General features: G+C 41.8%; 2 protein-coding genes across 2 annotated transcripts; both read left to right on the forward strand.

The window, feature by feature from the left end:
- The first annotated feature begins 6,547 nt into the window (after positions 1-6,547).
- LOC122016651 (WD repeat-containing protein VIP3-like) lies at positions 6,548-11,240 on the forward strand. Its single transcript, XM_042574023.1, has 2 exons — positions 6,548-6,968; positions 10,306-11,240. Exons 1-2 carry the CDS (start codon positions 6,627-6,629, stop codon positions 10,927-10,929), a joined length of 966 nt encoding a protein of 321 aa, XP_042429957.1. The 5' UTR covers positions 6,548-6,626; the 3' UTR covers positions 10,930-11,240.
- A 431-nt stretch (positions 11,241-11,671) lies between these two features.
- Positions 11,672-22,249, forward strand: LOC122015481 (GTP-binding protein SAR1A-like). The gene is made up of 3 exons (XM_042572392.1): positions 11,672-11,932; positions 12,034-12,165; positions 21,710-22,249. The coding sequence occupies exons 1-3, from the start codon at positions 11,804-11,806 to the stop codon at positions 22,028-22,030; spliced, it is 582 nt and encodes a 193-aa protein (XP_042428326.1). The 5' UTR covers positions 11,672-11,803; the 3' UTR covers positions 22,031-22,249.
- The last annotated feature ends 33 nt before the right edge of the window (positions 22,250-22,282 follow it).

The following is a 22,282-nucleotide window of genomic DNA, read 5'->3' on the forward strand; positions in this document are numbered from 1 at the left end:
CGTCGTCCATCCCCATCCTCCAAGTAGTAGGCACCCGAGCGGAGCTTCTCTATGACCTTGAAGGGTCTAGCCCATGGAGCCTCTAACTTGGTGATGTCGCCAACGGCTTCATTTTCTTCCATATCAAGTTGTCGACCTGGAACGATCTTGGGATCACCCTCTGATTGTAGCTTTGCTTCATCTTCTGTCGGTATGTCATCAATCGAACAGTAGCTTTTGCGCGCTTCGTCTACTAAGTCTAGCTCTAGAAGCCTTCGCTCGGCGTTGTCCTCGCTGTAGTGTTGGATCTGATCGGATTCAACTCTGACTTCGGCGGGGACGACCGCTTCGTCGCCATACACTAGGTGGAAAGGAGTTACCCCGACCCCTTCTTTAGGAGTCATACGGAGCACCCATAGCACGCTGGGGAGCTCATCGACCCAGCTGCCTCCCATATGATCAAGTCGAGTGCGCAAGACTCAGAGGATTTCCCGATTGGTGACATCTGCTTGCCCGTTGCTCTGTGGGTAGGCCACGGAAGTGAAAACTTACTGGATACCATATCCTTCACACCACTCCCTGAGCCTTTGCCCGACGAATTGTCTTCCATTATCCGAGATGAACCGGCGAGGGATGCCGAACCGACAGATAATGTTATGTCATATGAATTTTATGACCATCTGCTCGGTTATCCTTGCAAGCGACTCGACCTTCACCCACTTTGAGAAGTAATCTACGGCCACGAGCAGAAACTTCAGCTGGCCGGTCGCCATGGGGAAAGATCCCACAATGTCCATGCCCCACTGGTCGAACGGGCAAGAGACTGTGGACGCCTTCATTTCCTCGGTCAACCGATGCGAGAGGTAATGATACTTCTAGCAAGACAAATAGGTAGCCATTGTCTGAGCGGCATCCTCCTGGAAGGTCGGCCAGAAGTATCCGCCCAGTAGAATTTTTCTTGCTAATGAGCGGCCGCCCGGGTGTCCTCCACAAGACTCTTGATGTACCTCCTGTAGTATATAGTCGACGTCCTCTGATCCGATGCATTTAAGTAAAGGCCTAGAGAAGACTTTCTTGTATAACCGATCTCCGATCAACGTGAATCGACCGACCCTTTTTCTCAATACCCGAGCCTCCTCCTGGTCGGGTGGGGTCGCTCCTGAACTCAAGAATTCCACCAGCATTGTCCTCCGGTCGTTCGGGAATGCGAGCCCTTCCATCCGATCGATGTGTGCCACCAAAGAGACTTGTTCGATCGGCTGCGCTATGACGATTGGCGATAATGAGTTGGCTAATTTAGCCAACTCGTCTGCAGCCTGGTTCTCCGACCGGGGGATCTTCTGTATGCCGACTTTTAGAAAGTGTGCCTTCAGCTTCTTGAAAGCTTCGACGTAGAGCTTGAGTCGAGTGTTACTTATCTCGAACGTCCCGGTTAGCCACTAAGCGGCCAATTGGGAGTCTGAGTGGATGAGGACTTTGATGGCTCCGACGTGTCAGGCGGCTTGTAGGCCGGCTATTAACACCTCGTATTCAGCTTCATTGTTTGTTAACTTGTAGTCCAACCGAACGAATAGTTGAATCCACTCTTCTTGGGGGGAGATGAGTAATACGCCGATCCCGCTCCTCTGCCGAGTAGACAAACTATTCACATATATCCTCCAAACGGCTTCTGGCTCAGGATTTTGTACTTCAGTGACAAAATCTGCTAAGGACTGCGCTTTGATGATCGTTCGGGGCTGGTACTGGATGTCAAACTCGCTAAGCTCTGTTATCCATTTGATCAGTCGTTCGGATGCCTTTGGATTGAGGGGCACTCTCCCCAAGGGACTATTGGTCATCATGATGATGGAGTGAGCGAGGAAGTACGAGCGGAGCCTCCGAGTGGCGAGTACCAAAGCATAAGCCAATTTCTTGAGACCAGTGTAGTGGGACTCAGTGTCTTTCAATATATGACTCAGGAAATACACCGGTTGTTCCTCGTCGTTCTACTTAACTAGGGCCAAGCTGACCGCATGCTTGGTCGACGATGGGTAAATTCGGAGGGGCTCGCTGACAAGTGGCTTAGCTAATACAGGCAGAGAATTGAGATATGCCTTGAGTTCGTTGAATGCGCAGTCTCACTCTTTGTCCCACTGGAATTTGGTGGCTCGGCGCAGTATCTTGAAGAATGACAAGCTCCGGTCGGACGATTTGGAGATGAACCGAGACAGTGCTGTAATCTGACCGATTAGACGCCGGGCTTCCTTCAAATTTCTAGGCGGCGACATGTCTTAAAGTGCTTTTACTTTGCTAGGGGTTGCCTCAATACCCTGCTCGGTGACGACGTAGCTCAAGAATCACCCACTTTTTGTGTCGAATATATACTTGTTTGGATTTAGCTTGATTCCGTATGTCCTGAGTGTCTGACAAGTCTCCTTGATATCTGCATACAGGTCAACAGCTCGGAGGGATTTGATTAATATGTCATCGATGTATACCTCCACGTTACGACTGATCTACCGTCGGAACATTTTATTCATCAGTCTCTGATAAGTAGCTCCGACGTTCTTTAGTCCGAACGACATAACATTGTAACAGTACGTTCCAGGGACTGTAATGAAGCTGATATTTTCTTGGTCTGCCCGGGCGAGCAGCACTTGGTGGTACCCTTGATATGCGTCCAGCATGCATATCAACTCACACCCGACAGTGGAGTCTACCATTTGATCAATCCGAGATAGCGGATAGAAGTCCTTCGGGCACGCTTTGTTGAGGTCCCGGAAGTCGATGCAGACTCGCCACTTGTTGCCCGGCTTGAATACTAGCACGATATTTGCGAGGCAGCTCAGGAATTGAACTTCCCGTATGTGGCCGACCTTCAGCAGCTTCTTTATTTCTGCCCGGATGATCAGGTTTTGTTCGGCGCTGAAGCCTCTCTTTCTCTACTTTATCGGCCGAGCGTCTGGTCGGACGTGAAGTTCGTGTTGCGCGACGCTCGGGGAAATCCTGGAAAGCTCGTGCGCAGGCCACGTGAATACATTGTGGTTTTGCTGTAGACATGTGATCAGCTCTGCCTTTTGCTCGACTTCCAGATCGGACACTATGAAAGTTGTTGCCTCCGCTCAGTCGGGATGGATTTGGACTTCCTCTTTTTCTTCATAGACTAGGGTAGGCGGTTTTTCGGTGATGACGCTTACCTCTAGCAGGGGAGTTATCTGAGAGGACTTGGCCTCTGTCTTGACCATCTCGACATAGCAGCGCCGAGTGACCAACTGGTCACCTTTGACTTCCCCGACCCGATCGTCTACTGGGAATTTGATCTTTGGGTAGTAGGTTGAAATTACTACCTGGAACTCATTGAGGGTCGATCGACCCAGGATAACGTTATAAGCTGAGTGGGCGTCCACCACAATGAAGTTTGTGGTCCTGGTCCTCCTGAGCGGCTCCTCTTCGATCGATATAGCCAACTTGGTTTAACCGATCGGTAGAACCTCGTTGCCCGTGAACTCATACAGTGGGATCGTCATTGGTAGTAGCTCGCCTTGATCGATCTGGAGCTGATCGAAAGCCTTCTTGAAGATTATGTTTACAGAACTCCCTATGTCAACAAAAATTCAATGAATGGTATAATTTGCTATTACCGATCGGATGATGAGGGCGTCATCGTGAGGGACTTCTACTCCCTCTAGGTCCCGAGGTCCGAAGCTGATTTCGGGCCAACTCGCCTTCTCTCGACTGCAGCATACTGCATGGATCTCCAGCCGTCGAGCGTATGCCTTCCTGGCTCGGTTGGAGTCACTGCTAGTCGGTCCGCCGGTGATGATGTTTATTTCTCCCCGAGCGGCATTACTTCTGTTTTCCTCCTCCCGAGCGAATGACCTATTTTGTTCGCGCAAGGCTCGGGGATGATCAACACTCTCCCTTCGCTGATGATGTTGTTGTCGTTCGGGTGATCTTCTTGCATCTTCCCGTCGCCCGACAGACTAATGCCCGCGTCGTCGATTGGGAGAGGGAGATCAGCGGCAATATTCTCTTGGAACCGGTCTGGCGATCGGCGTCAGACCACGACAATCGCGTGTGTTGTGCGACGTCGGCTGGTGGAAGGAACAGAATATAGGTGTCCATACCTTGCCCTTTGACACCTTTTGCCGTTCGGAAGCCACATGTTGCATGGCATGCGCCTCGCCTCCTGATGTGGCCATATCCCCTAGCTCTGGGTACCCTTGGTGGCTGGTGGCTACTCGACGGCTAGCATTCGGTCGGCGCCGATGGTTCAGCTGGTGCCTCCTTCCTTCTTGCTGCCTGGGCTTCTTCCACATTTACGTACTCGTTAGCTTTCTTGAGCATGTGGTCGTAGTCCCGTGGCAGCTTCCTGATGAGCGATCAGAAGAAGTCTCCTTCGACGAGCTCCTGAGTGAATGCATTTATCATGGTCTCAGACGAGACCGAAGGGATATCCATGGCTACTTGGTTGAAGCACTAGATGTACGCCTGGAGAGCCTCTCTTGGTCCTTGCTTCAGAGAAAACAAACTGACTCTCATTTTTTGGTAGCGTCTATTGCTTGCGAAATGGTGTAGGAAGGTCGTTCGGAAATCCTTGAAGCTTTGTATCGATCCGTCCGGCAGTCTCCTGAACTAGCGTTCTGCCGAACCGGAGAGCGTGGTGAGAAAGACTCGGCACTTCACCCTATCTGTATATTGGTGAAGCATAGCTGCGTTGTCGAACTTACCCAAATGATCATCCGGATCAGTTGACCCGTTGTACTCTCCGATCTCCAGTGGAGCATAGTGTCTCGACAATGGGTCCTGTAGCATCGCTTCGGAGAACTAGCGGTTAATCCGTTCGGGAGATGCATTGCCTCGAGGTGCCTTCCCTTTCTGCGCGTCCCAAACGGGCGCTTCGTCTGAAGAGGATCTCTGCTCTTGATTCGCCTGAGCGATTTCCGAGGGCGTTTGGAACAGAGCCCGGTGGAAAGGTATCGACGTTGGCGGTGCCTCACCATGTGTACCGGTCGACCCTCTATTCTGTCCCCAGATGGAGAGTTACTCCGACCGGTCCTTATGCGCCGCTCGCCCTCTCGATACCGACGTTGCTTGCTGGGCCAGCCGATCGGCCAATGCCTTTTGTTGTTGCTGCTCTACTATCTTTGTTGCTCGAGTTTGCACGAGCATGTCGAGCTCCTCTTGGGCGAGCATCACGATGTGAAGTCGTCCAGCGTCCTCCATCTTCTCGGCTCGGATGCAGGTTGTGTTCCCATAGACGACGCCAAATTTGATCATGTCCGAAAGTCGAGTCGACTGATGCTGAGGATGTGGCGCTCTTGTTGACTGTGTAAAGACTCCGAGCGAAGCGGACCTACAACCACAACCACGTCAGTGCCGAGCTAGGGAGGGGTCCCTCGGCGTTGACCCTCCGATGCTCAAGTCAGTCACCAACGATGTGGAAGCAGTAGAACGAGGAAGTAGAAGAACAATAGCAATAGTAATGTGTGCGTACCTCCGATGAAGCTTGTACCTCTTTATATAAGGCTCTTATAGCGCGCGACACGCTTCCCGAACGTGTGCACACTCCTCGAGGCTTCCTTGAGAAAATGTATTAGTAAAGTGTCCCTGACACAATACCTCAACGAGTTAAGCATATCTCTGACATGACAGTCGAAGCTTTCGTCGTACGATCCTATGCCTGATTATGCCGCCAACCATGCCACTTGTTGGTGGCTCTGGTTCCCAAAAGGATATCGCCGGATCCTCCTTTTGTCTGTTACTGGCCCGAGCGGGAGAGGCGCTCGGCCACCCTTCCACTGTCCGAGCTACGCTGCCATGCTGAGCAGGAAGCTTGGTCTGAGTATAATCTGCTCGGTCGTGACTCCGCTTCGTCGGTTCCGAGTTTAATGTAAGTCTGAGCGGGTTGTCTGCTCTGTGTGTGCCTCGCTGATATTTAGCTTTTATGAGCATTAGAAGCTCGGCGCATGGCCGAGCTGTGATGATATCAGATCGGATATTTTTTATCCCAGTCGGGTAAGTGGGTTGCCCAATCAACCAATGATATAGAGGAGCGGACTTTGACTTTGACCCATTCTATGATATTGACTCTCCATGGAGTGGACCCTTTCTAATCACTGCATCAACATATTTATGTATTATATTACATATAAAATGTATGTGAAGAATGACTAGTATCATTGTTACAATATCGAAAATTAGAATAATTTTGAAAAATAAAATATATTAATAAATTAAAAAGAGGACATTCAAAAAAATAAATACCCATTTAATTTTTACCAAAAAAATATTCAACATACTTCCTATAATTTATGGAATACACATCTAAACCCTACTCATCTAAATACAGAGACCATATTAAGTTCTATAAAAGCAAAAAAAAAAAAAAAATTGCATTACCAAATAAGAAACTCCAGTTTATTTATCTGCATGTTTCTCATTCGGGATTTTGAATTTGATTGGTTGCTAATCTCTGATGGACGATGTTCTGTGCTCAACACCCGATCCCTTCGAAGTGGCTCCATTTCGACGTTGGGACTTGGGGTTTACCCCTCAAAATGTTTCCTTTTTTTTTAATTAACTGCTAAGAATTAGGGTTTCTTTACGTTCTCACGTGCCAAACCCACTGATTCGACCAAGGGCATTGTCGCTTTTTCGGCGGCGAGATGAAGCTGGCCGGGCTGAAGTCGGTGGAGAACGCCCATGACGAGTCCATATGGGCGGCGGCGTGGATCCCGGCGACGAACGAGAGGCCGGCGCTCCTGCTGACTGGGTCGCTCGATGAGACGCTGCGCTTGTGGCGCCCGGACGAGCTCGTCCGTGTCGGGGCGCCGTTGAAGGGGCATTCACTTGGGGTGGTGGCCGTCGCGGCGCACCCTTCCGGCGCGGTGGCGGCCTCCTCCTCGATGGACAGCTTTATCCGCGTCTTCGAAGTTGACTCGAATGCTTCCATTGCCACCCTCGAGTCGCCTCCATCTGAGATCTGGAGTATGCGGTTTGACCCAAAGGTGAGGTCTTCATTGCGTTCCTGCCGTCCCTATTCAGCTTTGATCGGTTTCATGTTTTCCGAGTTCATTATGCTTTTTTGTTCGTTTCTGGAAATAATGTTGCAAACAATCCTTTGGCGTTTGTTGAGGAATAGCTACGATGTCGTATCGAGGACACACTAGGATAACAGTCTTAAGTAAGCTATTTAACTCAACTATGTACTAGTAGTAAATGCTTTACAGACATTCCTAACATATCATCGAATTCCAAACATATAACCTAGATCTGAAATTCCTTCCTGTATTTTCATGATGGTTTGTTGGATAAATTGCCCGGCAAGACATTTTTGTTGTTGCATGTCTGAATACTTGCCATCAATGGACATCTTTAGGGTGACTCGTGATTCAACAATTTCTTATGCTACCAGGGTTTCAGATGTGTTTTCATATTGCAACAACATTTTATGACATAGGAGGCCAATAAGGTGAATGCCATTTTGTCATAATTTTCATAAAATCGTCTCTATATTTATACCTTGAGAATGTAGGGTTTTTGTGTATTGTTGTTGCATTTATTCACATCAGTTTTTTGTTCACTTTCTATTAATGAATATTGAACAGGTAGCTAGTTTGCTAACCTCATGACATGAAGAAAATGCACTCCATTTTTTGCTTTCTTTTCTCACATAGGTGATCAGTTGAAAAAAAATGATGAAGAAACCATAGTCAATAAATAGTGAAGTTTGTAATGATAGATAAATAATAAGCTAATGGATATTTAAGGATATGTCAACTTGATACCATGATGAGTAATATCTTTTATGGATTCTTCTGCTAATTTCAATATTAATGATTTAACTGATTTACAGTTTAAACATTTGTTTATATTTTAATATTCATTCTCAGAACTTGTATGGTTAGATGCTGATATTGTATAAGTTTTGTGATAGATAGCCTCCAAAATTTGGAAAATATTTTTGGATGTGAGTTGTAATCATGAGCATTGTGAGTTCCATCTTCATCCTGAAGTTATACATGTCAGTTTCCTAAAGTACCACAAAGTATGACGTTAGCATATTGAATTACTGACTGCATGCTTTTCTATGAAGGTTCCAAACACAACTCTGATGTGTTATGTATTTCCAATTTGGAATCATATTAGTTCCAAACACATTGGATTACTGATCATATGCTTTTCTATAAAGTCGAAATTTCTGTTTACTTGTTTTGTATTTGATTTTTGTGCTTACAGTGTATTCTTGTTAAAACACCATGAAGCACTTAGGTTAGATAACAACAACCTCCATGACTCCATCCCAGTAGAAGGTAAATCTTTGTGACATGAAAGATCTTTTATGTTGTATAAAAGTGTGAGCCACTGAGTATATGTACCAAATGAACTTCTACTGAATATACTTTGTTTCATTGTAATTTTAACTTGAGCAACTTATAAAACTCCTGTAAATATCACTTGCATGAACAGACAATGACACAATTTTATACTCGATGAAGGACAACTGTATCATAAGCTGCCTTTCTTCTCTGATGCAACCTCTCTGGACTTCCAACATCCACACTGCAAAATCATTGCCTGCCGCATTTCCTCCCTAATTCGAACCTCTTGCATGCCCAACTTCCACTTTGCACAACCAAAGCTGAAAGAATTATTTTCCATGATTTTGCATGAATTTTTTCTTAAGATAATACTTCAACAATAGCTAAGTCTTATCCCACTAGGTGGGGTCAACTTCTTAAGTTAAGATAATACTTGTTTCATAAAAATATTGATGAGTCTAAAGTTGAATATTCCTGAATAAATCATACTTGTCTGGTTCATGCCATTAGGTCTAGGGGTGTCAATTCGGGTGGGTCGGATTGAAAAAAAATTATAAAAAATCCCAATCTGAACCGACCTGAACTCAAATACAACCCGAAACTTCTAAACCCAAACCCAACCAACCTGAATCCAGCATGAATAATCCGATTAAAAATGATTTTTTTTTTGTTTGGCTATTTTTCCTATAAATCTTCACTTTTATCTCAATTCTTCATCATTATCATACTAATATCGATATTGATGTACATAAAAGCATCTTAATTTTCAAAATAAAAAAAATCTATATTCAGATCAACCCGGTCACATGAAAATCTTCAACCCGAAAACCATCCAACTCGACTTGTTCCCGAAAACCCCCAACATAAACCTGATTTTTTTCGGCTCAACTTAGGTTGGGTCGTGAGGTCAAGTTCATTTTTGACACCCTTAATTAGGCCTACTTAAAAAGCAATAATGCATATTTATTATGCTTAGTAAGTTTTGTTTGACAATTCATGAAAATGTGAGGGTATATGATTAAGACTATAATTGGTGTCAGTACTTGGTTGGGGTTTGACTACCCTTAATTTATTAGGATTACTAATAGCAAAAGAAATGGAAAATGTAGTTGTTCACACATTTACACTCCAAATCTTCATAAGTCATGGTATAATCATTAAATTATCTATATCACTATTTCTTACTTTGGACAACTGGTTCTATTTTCTAGAATATTGATCTAACATCTTTTTGTTTTCTACAACAAAAAAGATGCAACATGTCAAGTAATCTCGTTCTTATATTTACACGAAGTGTATTTTTTGCATTTCTCTATCATCCTTGTGAACATCAACCTAGGTCAGTTGGACTAGTTAATTCAACCAAGTTGATGCATAGGTTAACATGCTGATCAATTGTTAATCCATTGGTCTCACCATTGAGCTAATGACCTGAATCCTCACTCAAGTTGATGCCTGGTCTGGGACTATGTTTGATGTATGTACTATATGAAGACATGGATAAACCCCTTTTCTTTCTGTAAGATTAATGAAGTCAAAACAATTTTACTTACTTTTTTGAAGAAACTTGATGTTCTCTGCCACATGCGGAATATATGTGAATTTAGGTGCTTTTGTCATATAATTGAAGTGTTTATACATCCTTGGGATGTGTAGATGACTCTTTTAGGTTATTTGTCGACGAACCTTCATTGGGCAATATGAATAATTTTATGTTCTTAGATTCTGTTTATGATTGTTACTTGGAATATTTACGAGGTGTTTGGTTGATGGGTTTGGGAATGAGGGAATGGAATGATAGTAAAAGATGGTGTTTGGATTGTGGGTTTGGGAATGACAATTTGGGAATGATTTCTAAATTTATGGGAATCAACCAAACCCATATAACTAGGTGGGTTTCATTTCCATTCCCATTTCTATTACATCTTATTATCAAACCTATACCCATAGTCATTCCTATCATTTAACCAAACGCCACCTTAGAGAATTTGCACAGAGTATCTCATTCGTTTACCCCTTTCAGGGCACCATTCTGGCAGTTGCTGCAGGTGGCAGTGGTTCAATTAAGTTGTGGGATACCTCAACATGGGAACTTGTTGCTACCCTTGCTGTTCCACAGCCAGAAGGCGCCCGTCCCGATAAGACTGGCAGCGGCAAATTTATCCTTTCTGTTGCCTGGAGTCCTGATGGTAAAAGATTAGCTTGTGGATCTATGGATGGGACAATCGCTGTGTTTGACGTTGCCCGTGCTAAGTTCCTTCACCATCTTGAAGGCCATAACATGCCAGTGAGGTCCATGGTCTTCTCCCCAGTAGATCCTCGGGTGCTCTTTACTGCTTGTGATGATACTAACATCCACATGTACGATGCCGAGGGAAAGAATATGGCTGGCGCAATGTCAGGACACACCAGCTGGGTCCTCAGCGTGGATGCAAGTCCAGATGGTGCAGCGATAGCTACAGGGTCAAGCGATCGAACTGTTAAGCTATGGGATATTAGCATGAGGTCTGCAGTCCAGACTATGGCAAACCATTCAGATGCTGTGTGGGGCGTGACATTCCGTCCTCCTGGAGGAACAGGCGTACGCGTGGGACGACTTGCCAGTGTATCCGATGACAAGAGCATCTCGTTATACGACTACTCATAATCCACTGGCAAGATCCTACGGTTATATGGTTCACTAATTGTGATCTTTTTCAAGTGAGGCATAACCTTGTCATGAAACTAATCTCGAATTGCGTACATCTATTCCAATCTATGAAAAATATCGAGGGGGCAGGGCTATAATTCCAATGTCACTGTTTCGAATGTTTTAACATAAATGTGAAGTGCCCTATCCTAAATACTGTTGTGAACTGCATGTACCAGTGATGTGAAGTGCCCTAGATTCACATTTTTGTTTTTTTTTTAAAATTGCCCTCTTAATTTTTAAATATATAAAATGCACATGTTTTTTCATTGTTTTGCCAAAATGCCCACTTGAACTTTTTTCACGTTACGTCCTTCCATTTCAAAAATTACCCAACTAGCGAAGTTTTGTTCAAATTCATTTCCATTTGTAATTTTGGAAAACCTACGGTCCTACTTGGGTATAAACAACTCATTTCTAGACCAACTAAATTGAGGTTTGACTTTGACAAAGTATTGGGGTGAAAGGAATTGACTGACATCACTTGTCGACTTTTCCAAATGTCAACATTCAACTTTGAAAGGAAATGCTAATTTAAAGAATCATATTACAATTTGATGAAATATTAAACTATAGTTTTTCTACCAGAGAAAAAAAATATAATGTTATTTTGACCATAAATAATAAGAATTTGGCAAGAAAATGTTTTCTTGGTATTTTTTTTGTATCATAAAGAGTTAAATAATTTATTTATTTCATTAGGAAGGTTCGTTAAGATCTCCTTGTCTCGGTCTTCCTATCGATTCCAGCCTTTCCTACTTGTTGTTAGGGTTTCGTTTCCTTTTCTTTGATTTGGTAGATCTCGTCTCCGAATTCTTCTTCGCCGGCCACGATGTTCCTTGTCGATTGGTTCTACGGCGTCCTTGCCTCCCTCGGACTCTGGCAAAAGGAAGCTAAGATCCTCTTCTTGGGTTTGGACAACGCCGGGAAGACCACGCTACTTCACATGCTCAAGGATGAGGTCGGATCCCTTTGATTTCCTTTTGCAAGATTGTTTTTTGCTGCCTGTTTCGCTTTAATTTGTTGGTGTTTGGTTTGGATTTGTGTTGGTTTGAAATGTAGAGGTTGGTTCAGCACCAGCCGACGCAATATCCGACATCGGAGGAGCTTAGCATCGGGAAGATCAAGTTCAAAGCTTTTGACTTGGGCGGTCATCAGATCGCCCGGCGTGTCTGGAAGGATTACTACGCTAAGGTCGATTCTCTTTCCACAGTTTTGTCTTTCGCCGTATAGTTTCTCTCTCTATATATATCTATCTCTCGAGGATAATGGGGCAAGAAAATTGCACAAGGACATTCCGTTAGCCATACGTGGAAGATCTATCGGTTGGGCGGTAGTAGAGATAAGTATGAAGTCATATCAGAAGATGGTAAATTAAGAAAGAGAAACTATAATCTGTAATGGATGATCATTGTTCGTGTTTCTCTTCTAATCTTCTCTAAAGACAACACTTTAGGTAGTAAAGGTAAGTTGCACTGGAGTCATCAAGGAAGAAGGTAAATTAAGAGAGAGAGACTATAAACTCCTGTCGAGAGAGCATCATTATCCATTTACCTCTTCTAACTTTTCTAAAGACATCACCTTGGGGTAGTCTGTTGTTTACATAAATCATTCCTTCATGTTTCCAAATTTCTTTTAAGAATTTTTTTTTTCTGAAGGGGATTCATATTATTATCTCATTCATCAATGTATTGGCTTGCTGATATTATCTACGCGAGAGTGATATAATTATTTTGTCGCTGACATCATCATATCATGTGTTGGATCACATTAGATATATTAGAATAACTAGTATTTCATGATCATTTTGTGTTACTTTGATAGTGAAATTATATTTAGATTGGGATGATCTGATGTCTAATTTCTCTTTGTAGTCATTTTTTTTAATTCACTTGTATATTTTGAACAGATGGTTAACTATCTTATTTCACTATATCTCTAGTACATGCTTTTCATTCTTTTCGGACCAGACATAATGAAGCATCAATCTTAAAATTGTTTGTACACAAAGTGTAAAGGGCTTAAAATATAGGTACCTATTTCAGGGGAAATTTTTTAACCTTGATTGTATTAACATATAGCAAGGTTGTGAAATTGAGGTCCCTATCTAATTCACTTTTTGTTTTTAATTTTGAATTTTAAATACGAGGTATTAAAGTAGTGTTATCAGAATTTATGGTATTAATTTTTTGAATCATAAGGTTCAATTGAAAAAAATGTAAGGAATTGGTTTGAAAGATCTCTGGTTTACAATAGTTTTTGAATTCTAAAATATCCACACACATATTTTGTAACATCCATTCATAAGAAAAATATATGTTAATGCCTCACTACTTTTTGGCAAAGGAGTGAATATTGGGGTCTTTTTTATTTTTAAAAATGAAAATATGATAAAATAGTGAAATAATACCTATTTTTATTTTTGAAATGGAAAGAGATGGCAGCAAGATATTTCATAATTAGCTTGGAGATGTTAAGACAATGGAGCTCGACAGCTAAGTTGAGGTCCATGACACCATGTAGGTAACTCAGCTTGGAGCTCTTCTGGTGTTCTTTAGCATCATCTCCCAGCGAGCCAAAATTGTGTCACCTTTAGGCTTGGGGAAGCAGTCTCGCATGTCAAACACAACTCAATTGTGGGATTCTCGAAAAGGGTTGGTGTTGCATTGGCAGCTAGATTTACCTTGGCTGATTCTCCACTTGAATCTTTAAAGGCCTCTTAGGTCTAAAATTTTTTGTGCTTTGATGGTAACTCCGATCATGCAGGCTTTGGTTTTCATTGAGTTTGGATTGTGCTGTGTTTGTTCTACCTCTAAAGCAGGTGGGCCTCTTCATGGTGGCTAAGATTTTAGTTGGGCAAATTTAGTGGCACTAGTAGTTCCAGAAGACTTTCTGCCTGAGAAAGTTTGACAGAAGGATGGTTTAGCCTTGAGGATTCGACTAACCGTGGGTAGAGGTGCTAAATAGGCCTATCCATCTGCACCATGTCCTGACTCGACACTTTCAGCATGTTAGGTTGGGTCAAGACTTCTTGACTTGCTGGTTGTGGTAGGTATAGCCGAGTTGGGGTTAGACCGAACAGAGCATATAATCGATTATGTTGATTTGCATGTTTGGAGTGCATCTCCGAACATCCATATCAATGTGATTGATCATTAAATTCAAAACCACACAGGGTGGCAAAGGCGAATACGCTTACCCCCAGCGCCCCCGCCAACCCGTCGTAGGGCTAACACGGAGGAGGTAAATCACGGGCAGCTACTAACCTTGGGAATAGTGACTAGCACATAAGGAAGGTATTTATCTCGGTTATGCCGAGATTCGAACCCTAGATCTCATGATGACAATACCTCATGTGCTAGCCACCAGACCATCCCGAGGGGTTCGAAAACCTGATATAACACAAGGACGCTCATTGATTTAAAAACAATTCTTGAGCCTGATATCCCCCTCTTTGAAAACCTGCAAGTCATAGATTTATCTCTTCACCTCCCACATTACTGTTCCTGCTGTTGCACGAACAAGCCCTAAATCTTTTGTGAAGCACCCTCCAACCACTCCATGAATTTGTCGTTGGTGTATACCTCTGAGATCAAGGGAGAAGTTGCAAACTCACAGTAGCGCATCACATGAAATGTCAGTACATCACAAATACATCATGCACAGTGCAGGAAAGGCTGAATGATTATGAATCAAATATAGAATCTTTTTTTCTCCATTAGACCATTCTAATAATTATTTATGGAGTGCAGGCAATTACTATGTTGGTGTTGTACCAAATTTGAGATATAAATATTCATACTATACTAAACTTAAACTTAAGGTGTAATTATGGGGAGAAGTTGCAAAATTATAGTAGTGCATCACATGAAGTTGCAGTGCATCACACAAAGTGCACGGAAGTTCGAATGACTATCAATCAAATATATATTCTTTTTCTTCTTCACTATGTCATTTAACAATTGTTTATAAAATATTAGCAATTGATATGTACTATAGTTTGAGATGTAAATATTCATATTAATCGAAACTTAAGATGGAATTATGCAAATATCAAACTTCATTTAATGAAATTGTTGGAATGATTTCTAGAATTCTAGTATTTTTTTTTAAAAAAAATAAATTTGGCTTATAGGCCTGGACCCAAGTTGTACAAGTTTGGGATCGGGTTAATTTGGATGAATGGATGAACTTGCTGGGTCAAGAACATACCTCTTTTTCTAATGTTAGGCTTGGATAAAAGGTTCAACAGAACTGAGCCATGTTCGACCCTGGCATGATGCAGTGGGATTTGAACCCTAAGGTCTATAGTAATGGGCCGGACACAACTCCTTTCAAGAATTCAGGGTTTGCTCAAGGGAATGGTTGCCAAAGTATGCAACAAAGTTTACATTCATATCTGCAGAAGAGGTGAAATGAAAAGTGTTCATAGGCAAACAATATGTAAAGTGCACTTCAGGATAGGACTTAAAACTGTGGAGCCTTCAAATCCTACAGAAGTGAGTTTTTTTAGTTAGTTCATTAAGAAATGCACAGCTGATGACTTTGGCCAACCACTTAGCATCCTACAGTTTTTTAGTTAAGCTAGGGGAAGTTCAAAATGACGTGTTAGAAAGACCACCGAGTTGGGTATCTGCCAAGGGTGAGCCACAGAGAAAGACTTCGCCTTCCATGTCTTGATGAAGCCCTTTGCCTTCCACATAGCGTGATGTGATATATTGTCACTTCTGATGAAGCAAACTCAGTGCCGTCGATGAAAGATGTTGTTTGTGATTTCAATCCCTAAAGGATTAACCTTTATCTGGAGACCACTGTGTGCTGCTAAATTTTTTGAGAAAACTAAGGGGTTAGGGGGAAATCTGAGACTGATCATGCAAACAAGAGGACGATTGGAAGCTCTGTTTGTTAAAGAGAGGCATGCAAAATAAAGGAGTTCTCCATCTTGGATTTCTCCCTAATGTTCTGCAGTTTTGATTTAGTGGTGGCGGATTGTTTTGAATGAACCTTCTCTCACTCACACCTAGTTGTTATAGCTTGGCTAAATAGCCCATCTGGGCCAAAAGAGGTCTTTGTTGTTCCATCTAGGCGGAGGAGGAAGCCTGAAGTTTGATTCAGTTCCCCTGAAAGGTAAAGCAAGATAGTTCAGTTGAAGTGAATATGGTTCTAGTGAAGGTGGAAAGGACACAGCTGTGGCAACTAAGAGTTTGATGGCTGAAAATTTTCAGTCTTTGAAAATAAAGTGGACCAAATCTGCAATGTAACAAAGCAAAACAATGTTGAGTTCTTACTGAGGTGGAGATGATGTTCTGGAGATCGCAAATAGTGTTGGGCCGGAGAAAAGTAAAGCAGGGAGTTTGATCGGCTAGAAAATATAAAAGTATCTCTACTAACTACCTATTTATAGAGTTAGGTGTCATGTGAATGAAGAGAAAACATCGGCAGGGACTATACTCTAGAGAAATAAATGACATGGGAATCAAGAAAGAATTGTTATCAAGATTCTATTTCATGAAATCTAATAAAGGGCAGCCCGGTGCACGAAGCTCCCGTCATGCGGGGTCCCGGGGAAGGATCCATTGTATGCAGCCTTAACCTGCTTTTTGCAAGAGGTTGTTTCCATGATTCGAACCCGTGACCTTTGGTCACATGGCAACAACTTTACCGTTGCGCTAAGGCTCCCCTTCTAATACGAGAGCAATTAATGTGGGTAAAGTTTCACACTAATTATGGATGGTTAAAGGGACGGTGGGAACAGGATCAACCATGTGTATTTAAATCTGTCAACTTGGAACTTGGCACGGGTTTATTATGCTTGCTAGTAGGGTCTTGCCATGTGGACCCCCCTCTCAGTTGGGCACTTGCTTATAGGTTTATAAAAGGAGCTCCTGACCGACAGTAAGAATGAGATGGCGACAGACTAAGCATAGGGCAGTCGAGTTGAGATACTTTGGATGTCTCTAACCTCACTTTAGCCCACCTACTCAAAAACTCACCTTGAACAATACTAACTCCAAGTCTCACCTCAATCTACCAACCATATCTAGAAACTTAGTCACATCTAGAGAGCTAACCAGTTCACCTCAACTTAACTACTTTCACTATAAAGAATTAAGATTCCCTTGTCAAACTCTAATCACTTGGTTGGATTATATCAGTTCATAGGGGTCCAACTTAACTGAAACCTCAATTGACCAAGCTCTCATTGACTAGATCTTCTTTAGCTATATTCCTAATCGAGGTCTGAGCTATATTCCAAGAGTTAGCTGGTATACTATGTTTTACCCTTTGCCATAATTGTCAATACGACTTCTATTCTGATAATAGTCTGATAAGATATGTTCATTTACATCTCTATCAGCTTAGTGATTTTATCCCTTGTCAACTATTATTATACGAGTGATTCCTTTTTAAAGAAGAGAAACACGAGTTCCATCTTTCTTTATGATAGCCTAGGTTTAAGTTATCTAATTTGATTTAATTTCTTAGTGACTTTTTTTCTTCTTTCAAACCGTTCGCATTATGATTCTTTTAAACTTTCACTCATGTTATTCATTGTTTTACATCTCAATAATATTATATCATACAATACCAATCATGAATCATATGCTTCTAATAACTATAACAACTATGTTGTTAATTTGAGAGAGTAGTCATTCAATTCCCGCCTATCGCCTTGGCTGCCTAGTCATTTTAATTCTATTTTACTATTTTTTTTGGTACATAATATTATAAATAGTCATTATTCTTAAGGATGTTTATGTATAAATAAGCTTCATGCAATACAATAAAATTTATATAAGTTATAAATAAATATATAAATGCAACTAACAAGATCATTAATAAAATTTCATCACAAATAAATATATTCTTTATTAAGTATGTGTCATGACGATATAGTTTCGGTATTTTTTAATATAAAATATATTAACTAAGAATAAAAAAATTAATCTGAATATTTGAAAATAATATATATATATATATATATATATATATATATTAATTGGATAATTTTATTAAGCTTTAATTAAACCTATTTAAATTATCCCAATCATAGCTAGGAGTTGATTAAAATTATTAATCTAACGTTATTTAATTAAACCCTAAGTTAAAAACCTAACTCCGACCCTCTTACCACTGTTTCGGCCTGGGCAACGTGTTCGGGCTGTCGTCGAGCTCGGGTGACATGTTCGGGCCCATCATCGAGCTCAAGCGAGGTGTTCAGGCCTGTCGCCTAGCTCGGGAGAAGCTTTTGGGCTCCTTGTCGAGCTTGGTCGACACTTCCGAGCTTGTTGCCAGGCTCGGATGACGCTTTCGGGCCCTTCGCTGAGCTCGCGCGACTCGTGGCTCGCATGACGCATCTGGACGCGTCGCGGCGTGCGACACCAAAGGCTTGTGTTGGTACGGGTGTCGAACGAATGTATCTGGCGAAATAATTTGAGATTTCAATCCACGACTAGAAATATATAAAAGCTAACCTAATGACAACATCAACAATGGTGGTTCTAGATGGAAGGAGATGAGTTGTGGGTGGCGGGTTGTGAAGTTATTTATGTTTTGAAAAGGAGTAGGGTTTTTTTAATTTTGTTAACTTTGATCGTCTCACCCACCGCCTTGGCCGCCTAGCGGATAACCTCACTAGCCTCGCCTCATCGTTGGCCGCCTAAAACACCACCTAAGGGAAAGACGGTGCTGATATGCCTGCCTCCCGCCTTGGCGGAAGGAGGTGAGTTGTGGGTGACTTGGGTTGTGAAGTTATTTATGTTTCGAAAGGGAGTGGGGTTTTTTAAATTTTGCTGACTCTGATCGTCTCACCCACCGCGTAGCCTCAATCGCGTAGCCTCACTGGCCCTGCCTCATCTTTGGCCGCCTAAAGCACCACTTAAGGCAAAGGCGGTGTGGTTGATGCTCGTCTCCCGGCTAGGCGGTCGCCTCTATTAGGACCAAATGTATTTAGATATCTCCACAATGACATGATATTGCCCACTTTGGGCCTAACCGCTCATGGTTTTATTTTTGGGCTCTACCCAAAAGATCTTATACCAATAGAGATAGATATCTTTCTCCTATAAATATATGATCTTTCCCATGTATTTTCAATGTGGAACTTCCTATATATTTTCAATGTGGGACTTTGTTTGCAACCTTGCAACCCAACAATCCCCTTCTCAAACGAAGGACCACAGACTTTCCATGCCCGATCCTCGACCCACCAGGTCTTCCTGCCCCTCAGTCCATCCGACCTACTAGGACTTTCTTGTCTAGCCGCAACTAGGGCTTCCTGCCTAGTGTCTGGTTCTCTTGATTCAGACATGAGAGTCCCTACTTCCTTTGAGATCAATATTCTACTCATATGACTCAATTAGACCATAGCTCTTGTACAGTTGGCTGTTAGACCTTTTGGCAGTCTGGACTCTGATATACCAATCGTTAGAATCAAAAGGAATTTAGATATCTCCATATTGACAATATTGTTCACTTTGGGCCTAATCCCTCGAGATTTTATTTTTAGGCTCTACTCAAAAGGTCTTATATTAATAAAGATTTATTTCCCTTATCAATCTATGATCTTTTCTATGTATTTTCAATGTGGGACTTTGTTTGAAATTTTCAATCCAACAACCTCAGCCACCATTTAGAACATTGATTGTTTGGATAAAGAGATTTTGTGACAAGAAGCAAGTATGTGACACCTGAGGTTAGGGTTACGGGGGGATTCATTTTTAATGATGGTTTCCCAATAGATAAAATTCTCACACAAAAAAAAACAAATAGGTTCTTTACTCGTGCTATAGGGCATTTGATTCTATAGGCAAGCATGGGTTTGGTTATTGGTAACGCAACTTATTGATTTGTTTTGATTTAGACCAAAAATATTAGATAAAATTTATCATCTTTACAAGTATGGGTGCATTGCCTTCCAATCGAAATGAATTGAAATTGAGATTTTTTTTGTTTTTTGATTTTTTGGGTTTCAACTGCCTACCCATGATTGATTGCTTTACATGGAAGGTTCCAACTAGAGATGTCAACCAGTTCGGCTACCCGCGATCTAGCATGGCATGACCTAATCCCAAGTAGGTTTGGATGACTCAACAAGAATTTGAGTTGTGCCGGCCCAACTTGATTCATTGTCGAGCACTTCTCGCGTGGCGGGCCAAGTATGATAACCCAGGGTGAGCCTAACACAAAGAACAAATTCCATTTTTATTGATATTTCATATAAATTTTTTATATTACCCATTTTATCCTTCAAATAATAAAGAAAATAAATTCTTGTATACCCATAAAATTTCCAAAATTCATCTAAATCTCCTTATTTTTAGTATTTTTTTTATATTTTTTTAAAATTATTGGATAAAATGGCCATGCTCAAGCCTATGTTGGCACCATCCTATGTTATCATCAGTCATCATGCCCCAACTCGGGCATGGCCAGTTATGACACTCTTTATCCTCTAGTTTGGCCGCTAGGAGATCGCTATTAAGGTTATGTGCCACTCTATTTCTCAATCCAGAGCACAGTTGGCCACTTTCGTATAATGGCTCGATTGTGTATCAACGGTGTGGGCAATTGAATGGTTTACACGTAAGACATGATTGTGATTTGTTGCTCATGTAGTATGGCCTGCATTGAACTCTACCAAGTACACTAAATTATTGTAAAAGCTTATAATAGAGGCTTTTGTCCAATTATCATATCAATTCAAGCGATGAAGTTTTTATTTTCATATGCTTCTCAACCTTATAACTAGCTTAAGTAACCGAGACTTCTAACCTCTATTCAGATCATTGATTGAATATGAATTTATCTGATGCAGCTTCACGGGGTTATAGTAGGTTCTGACCACATGTGAGGCAGTGATTGGCAAGTATATCCCGATAATACCCCATCACCAACCATCAAGCAAAAAACAATGATAATAAAATTGTCTATGATTCTATCCTAATTACAGGTAAGCTGCAATTACTTTTTAATCAATTTGAATCCAACTAGTTTAGTCTTAGACTCAGATCTTGAACCATTCTTAATTAGGACCTACAGTCTAGCCTTGTGTTTTTCTGTGAGGATAGAAAATAAGAGAGAAGAGATTGTATTGTGTTTGTTTGGGTAGATAGAAAATAGGAAAAGGAAACGATAAATTGTTGACTGGTTGGAAAGCGTCAAGCCAGTGTTTTCAACGAATTATGTGAAGATCCTCCAATCTTATCCCATTTTTAGGATGTAAGAAGAGGATAGAAAAACTATAACAAAGATTCTATAACCTTAAGACTTCAGTTTGTATGATTTAATTTCAACAGAGTATTATGGTTCTGATCTAATTTCAGTTTGTATGCGCCTTTTTATTGTAACGACCCGACCCTTTGGCCTTTGGCCTCTTGGGCGGCCCTTGTGGCAGCCCAACTGGCGGCCCTTATGTCGTCGGCCCATTTGGCGACCTCTCATGTCGTCGACCGATGACCCTTGGCCGTGCCGTTACTCACTAGGACTTTCCACCCCTGGCCAGTGGATTTTTGCCTCCCCCAGGATTCGAACTCTAGACCTCCAGGCTTAAGTACTAGAGTTTATGAATCCTGGTAACCAAGTGAGATATATTTCATTATGTCCTATTACTATACTGATATTAACCGTGCATGACTCACATAAGACTTTGTCGAACTGGAATGCTGTGCTGCTGTCTCGATTGCTACAATTGAATTTTGGCACTAAATAAAAATTTGCTTGGTAATTGTGTAAATAGGTAGATGCAGTGGTATACCTGGTGGATGCATATGATAAGGAGAGGCTTGCAGAGTCGAAGAAGGAACTGGATGCACTTCTTTCCGACGAAGCCTTGGCAAATGTTCCATTTCTCATTCTGGGAAACAAGATCGACATTCCATATGCAGCATCAGAGGATGAGTTACGCTACCATTTAGGCCTGAACAATTTCACAACCGGCAAGGGCAAGGTGAACCTTGCCGACTCCAACGTCCGGCCCCTCGAAATCTTCATGTGCAGCATCGTCCGTAAGATGGGCTACGGCGAAGGATTCAAGTGGGTTTCACAATACATAAAGTAGGACTCTGAATTCAAAACTCGATTGCCTTGCCAGCTTATGCTCCAATTAAACTTTTTCTGGGTTTCTTTGTTGTAATGGGTGCAGACTCATTAAGGAAGACGGGATGAGTATTATAGCAAAAGAGTTATGAATGGTGATTATTGACTCTTAAATTCTTATTCTGGATTTTAGTGGAAATTGTGTACGTTATCGATCCAAAAAAATTTAATTTTCTTTCCACTATGCATGTGTTAGCACTTGTTCATTCTTCCG

This window comes from Zingiber officinale, chromosome 8B (assembly GCF_018446385.1).
Source record: "Zingiber officinale cultivar Zhangliang chromosome 8B, Zo_v1.1, whole genome shotgun sequence".
Lineage (NCBI taxonomy): Eukaryota > Viridiplantae > Streptophyta > Magnoliopsida > Zingiberales > Zingiberaceae > Zingiber > Zingiber officinale.

Excerpts from the sequence above, each read along its gene's own strand:
- LOC122016651 (XM_042574023.1), top strand. The coding sequence starts at position 6,627 with ATGAAGCTGGCCGGGCTGAAGTCGGTGGAGAACGCCCATGACGAGTCC. Across the intron at positions 6,969-10,305 it reads GTATGCGGTTTGACCCAAAG|GGCACCATTCTGGCAGTTGC; the intron begins GTGAGGTCTTCA and ends TACCCCTTTCAG.
- LOC122015481 (XM_042572392.1), top strand. The coding sequence starts at position 11,804 with ATGTTCCTTGTCGATTGGTTCTACGGCGTCCTTGCCTCCCTCGGACTC. Across the intron at positions 11,933-12,033 it reads TTCACATGCTCAAGGATGAG|AGGTTGGTTCAGCACCAGCC; the intron begins GTCGGATCCCTT and ends TTTGAAATGTAG. Across the intron at positions 12,166-21,709 it reads GGAAGGATTACTACGCTAAG|GTAGATGCAGTGGTATACCT; the intron begins GTCGATTCTCTT and ends TTGTGTAAATAG.